General features: G+C 33.1%; 1 protein-coding gene across 1 annotated transcript; it reads left to right on the plus strand.

Moving 5' to 3' along the window:
- The first annotated feature begins 277 nt into the window (after positions 1 to 277).
- On the plus strand, positions 278 to 3,743 carry LOC143580458 (UDP-glucose 4-epimerase GEPI48-like). Its single transcript, XM_077063471.1, has 9 exons — positions 278 to 468; positions 548 to 597; positions 1,789 to 1,924; positions 2,081 to 2,182; positions 2,253 to 2,480; positions 2,600 to 2,678; positions 3,200 to 3,282; positions 3,420 to 3,511; positions 3,619 to 3,743. The coding sequence occupies exons 1-9, from the start codon at positions 280 to 282 to the stop codon at positions 3,716 to 3,718; spliced, it is 1,059 nt and encodes a 352-aa protein (XP_076919586.1). The 5' UTR covers positions 278 to 279; the 3' UTR covers positions 3,719 to 3,743.
- The last annotated feature ends 1,652 nt before the right edge of the window (positions 3,744 to 5,395 follow it).

Below are 5,395 nucleotides of genomic sequence, written 5' to 3' on the forward strand. Positions count from 1 at the left end.
TAATAATAATAATAATATTCTAGAGATCTCCACAACTCTAAAGTACATATGTTTCAACTTTAACCGTCCATCATCAACTTTAACCGTCCGTCATCAATTCATCATTATCCTATTGGTTTCGGTTTCCGTCCTTTTCCTCCCAAACCAAATTAAGATTACTTTACTACCAGTAACTATAATAAATCAATCATTTGCTTATAAATACTCTTAACACGTCAATCCCAATACACCAAATCTTCTTTCTTCCATAAATTCCAATTTTCTGTTTACCTATTTACGATGACGCTGCCGTCGTGCATACTGGTGACCGGTGGTGCCGGTTACATAGGCAGTCACACCGTGTTGCAGTTGTTGTTAAATGGCTACCACACGGTGGTGGTTGATAATTTGGATAATTCGTCTGAACTTGCTCTTAGTAGAGTTCGAGAACTTGCCGGTGATCGTGGCCGGAACTTATCTTTTCACAAGGTTTCTTGTGCTTTATGCCAATTGCTTTATTTTTATAAAATTACCTTTTTTATTTTTTAACTGTTGTGATTTACTGCAGATGGATATCAGGGATAAGCCTGCTTTGGAGCACCTTTTTGCTTCTACAAAGTACAATATCTTTCTTTTCCATGCTACTTTTTTATTTTGATTTCTATGTTTTATTTTTTATAATAATAATGGGTGTGCGATTGCTGGATAGTCGCGGGTTCAGCCTGTCCCGAACCCGACAACGTATAAACTTGAAAATTGTGTTCGAGGATTGATATGAACATGATCAAATTAACCTAAATAATTTTAGCTTTTACATATTGACGCATTAATATTACTTTTTTACAACCAAAAATGCAAATTTGTATAATATTTTATATTTAGTTATAAATATTAAGTCAATTTCTATTTTAACTTTTACATTTTCATATAAAATACCACTTTTCAATTTGTGGCATATATAAAACACATGCTCTTAAAAGATTTTTTTTAAAAAAATTGGTTCATGGGGCCAGAACATGTTTATGCAAAACACGAACTCGTCGTGTCATCTCAGAAATTTACACCTGTATTGACAAGACTCTTTTGTTGGTTGCCCAACTAATGAAATTGCTTTATGAGCCGCCAATTATGTGTCATTGTGCCTAACTTTGTTTTTACCAAATTTGGCAAAAACTTTCTTTTAACCTTTTTGACTGTTTGATATTTTATTGTATAAAATAAAAATTGTAAGATCATGCTTAGTGGCTCGCGGTAACCACCACTCCCGCCTCGTTTTCCGGATCATTTTGGGGGTCCTTGTTGTGTATATATTACGAAGGTGGGAAGAGATGATGTTCAATCAAACTTTTTATAATTATAAATTTATATTTATATTAAATTAAAAAAGTAATAATTGTGTAATGATTAATAAGGAGTCGTGGCTTGTGAGGTATTTTACCACTACGTTACTTATTTACAAAACTAGCTATTGTTGACCAGTGACATCACATGTCGGCATGTCGCACAACCCTTTTATGTGCTTAGTTAACAATACTCTCGTGGTCTAAGCAAGTATTTCTTTTGGTTTTCCAGAAGTTTGTTATGCTCATCATGTGGCCTGTTCTTTTGCTAGATTTGATACCACTTACATATTTGTGCCCCATAAAGTAGTATTTTTCTATAAAAATGTGTTTTTTGGAAACATTATCATTTTGAAACAAATGATTGCTAGATATTGTCTAATCAGTTTTTTATATATATATATATTCCAAAAAAGAAAAATAGTAAATAGAATGTTCGAACCTTTATTCATGTTCTGTTATTGTATAGATTTGACGCGGTTATACATTTTGCTGGATTAAAAGCAGTCGGGGAAAGCGTGCAGAAGCCCTTGACGTATTACAACAACAATATCATTGGTACCATAACTCTTTTGGAAGTTATGGCCGCCTATGGATGCAAGAAGGTATATCCCATTTATTCTTCCTTTCATATTCACACCATTTTGTGGAGCCCATCCAAATTGTACTCATCTTCAAATAATATTTGAAGATGAGTACAATTTGGATGGTTTGCAACACTACCTAAGACAAAACAATTGTATGTTTTTTGAACGTTTCAGCTTGTGTTTTCATCATCGGCTACTGTTTATGGTTGGCCAAAGGAGCTACCATGCACCGAAGAGTTTCCTTTATCCGCAGCTAATCCGTATGGACGAACAAAGGTATTTTTAATAGGTTTAAATATAAAGTGTCACGTTTAAATGGTTTAGCTAATAGATTTGATCTTTTCAGCTCATGATTGAGGAAATGTGTCGAGACGTATATGCTTCAGATCCTGAGTGGAAAATAATATTATTGCGGTATTTCAACCCGGTTGGCGCACATCCGAGTGGGCGAATTGGTGAGGATCCTCTCGGGATTCCAAATAATCTGATGCCTTTTATTCAACATGTTGCGGTTGGTAGACAACCCGCTCTTAAAGTGTTTGGAACCGATTATTCCACAAAAGATGGAACCGGGGTACGCTTTCGTTCTCAACTTTTTTTCTTTTTAACTTACATTGGTATTGAATTGCTGATCATCTTGAAATGGTTACATGATAGGCTGATAATTATTATTGCTTTCTTTTTAATAATTAGGTACGTGATTACATCCACGTTGTGGATTTAGCAGATGGACATACTGCTGCATTGGCGAAACTTTCTGATTCAAAAATAGGTAGGTTCAAACGAGCCTACTATTTATTATAATAAATTTATGTTGGCCATAATTATCTTGTTATATGAATTAAAATAAATATGTAACTACACCCCTAGTTACATACATGCCGACCAGCTGGGCTAGCCCAGTTGGCCAGGCAAAGGATGGGAAGACATGGGGAGACCCGGGTTCGATCCCTGATGCCAACCGGATTTTCCCTGATGCATAAAACCTGTCGTGCCTTCGGGCGGGGTGAGCGAGGGTTTTACCGGGAATGCCAAATGATCCTTAGGTTCCAGCGTGGGTCCCGATAATGTCAACATAGTCTGGACCGAGAGTGATGGGGCCGTGAATGCGGACGTGTTATCACTTAACTAAGAAAGTCGCCGTTCAAAAAAAAGTTACATACATGCTCCATGTGACATTGCAAAAATTTTAGAATCATAAAAATGTTTATAATATTTTGTGAAATTTTTTTCATACCATTTTGTAGTTGTAATTTTCAATTTAATCAATTAATTTATTTCAAATAATTTTAGGTTGTGAAGTTTATAACTTGGGGACAGGCAAAGGGACATCTGTCCTAGAAATGGTATTAGCCTTTGAAAAGGCATCTGGAAAGGTACGGTATTTTCTAGTTAGTTTGTTTTGACTAGTAGTCAAATACTTGATCTTGACTTTTTGCAAGTCAACTGTTCTAAATTTGATTATATTTATATATATCTCGTGAAATGTTAACCCTTGATGTTATTACTCTAGAAAATTCCATTGATAAAGACCGCACGGCGGCCTGGTGACGCTGAGATCATATATGCATCGACAGCAAAGGCAGAACGCGAGTTAAAATGGAAGTGAGTGTTCATATGTTGTTATTGTTATATTAATGTCTTTAAATAATATATATATTAAGAAACCCATTGCTACATTATAAATTAAAGTTTTTGCGTTGTAATGGTAGGGCAAAGTATGGTATAGAGGAGATGTGCAGAGATCAATGGAACTGGGCCAGTAAGAACCCTTATGGCTATCAAACTGAGTCAAAGAAACTTGGTGGATGAAACTGTAAAATGAAGTTTTATAGGGAAGAAATAAATAGCTAGATAAGATTAGTTTGCTTTTATTTGTGGATTATCAAAACAATATCGTCTGATTTTATAAAAGTAGTTTATAATAATCTTGATATGTATTGATATATCGTTCTATTTGGTTTCTTACAAGACAGATTTTCTTTTTTATAATATAGAAGTCATTTTAAAAATTAAAACAATCATGATATCTCATTTTGTATTGATTCTGATATAATATGCATCTTGTTTTACATATTATATATGTTTCAGTCCCAAATATAAATTTTCTGATTTTTCTGATGATATATCAATTCTAAATTTCTTAGATGATATACCCGATAACACATTATTCAAGCGCTCCCATTGAAATAATTAAATTTATTTTTATGTAACTGGCGTTTTTGAATTTGAAAATTTAGGACAAGTAGCTAGCAATTCTAAACTACTTAACCCCTTGTAGGTCTATTAAATAAATAGATTTAATTGGTAAAGGAATTTGAGTTCAACAAAAACTTATAATCTATATATAAATACTGTTTTTGTAAAATTGTTTTTAAGGAGAATAAATAAATGATTGGATGCGCTTTTCCATTGGGAAACATAGAAATAACTAAAGTTGAAATCCTTAATTGATAGGATTTGATGAAAAACTTTCCATCTTTATTTCCAATCTTTAGCTAACCAAATAGAATTTAACACCTTACATGTGTACCAATAAATAGTTAAATACAAGACGCATGCATCAATCATCATGCCTTCTTGGGGTGGGGTCGGTGGGTGGTTGGGGGGTTTAGATTAATGTAGTTGTAGATAAAGGGTGTTTATGAGTTTTTTTAAGAAGAGAAACAAAAAAAAAGGAATTAATTTGGAACGAAAATTGACCATAATCTAAATCTTTTCAAATCGGAAAGAATTAGAGAGAGAAAAGTTGAACAAGATTAACCAAATTTAAATTACAAAGATACCCTCATTCTATTTATTTTAGGATAAGTGAATACTTATAAGGAACAAGGGTATAGTTGTAAAATTGTAAGTTTTCTTTCTTTTCCTTTCAACTCGGGAACACAATGTAACTTCTATGTTTTCTATTCCATCTCTTTCTTTTCTTTTATTCATTTCATTTCATTTCCTTTCTTCAATCTATTAAACTCGGGAACAAAGTGTTAGTAACCTACTCAACCCATGCACCCTTTTGCGTTATTTTCCCCCTAAAATTTCATCAAATTACATGTTAATATAGCTTAGCTACTATACATTATTACACCAACAACAACAAAATTTCATTATTTTTAAAAACTTTAATCCAAACCACATTTTGACGTGCAACCAACCCTCTTTACAAATTGTGTACTTGCCTCAACCATATACGAAGATTACACTCTTTTAACTTTCCTCCCACGACATCCTCATTACAGATTGACCTAGAACTCCTCATGATTATGCTTTTTATATCAAAGTTTCACAAGCAGTTGGTTCGTATGGTGCTTTAACTCTTAATTAAACAGTAATTGAAAGGCTTTTAGCCTATTGATATCAAGATGTAATAATAAACTTAACGGTACACATTCTAATAACTTAAAACTCTTATAATGGTATCTATTTTATTCTTGTTATGACCTTTGACCATATTAACAAGATTATGATTCACTATCATATGAATCACCATTA

This window comes from Bidens hawaiensis, unplaced genomic scaffold (assembly GCF_021521415.1).
Source record: "Bidens hawaiensis isolate Kalapana, Puna unplaced genomic scaffold, B.hawaiensis_p1.1 tig00030492_1, whole genome shotgun sequence".
Classification (NCBI taxonomy): domain Eukaryota; kingdom Viridiplantae; phylum Streptophyta; class Magnoliopsida; order Asterales; family Asteraceae; genus Bidens; species Bidens hawaiensis.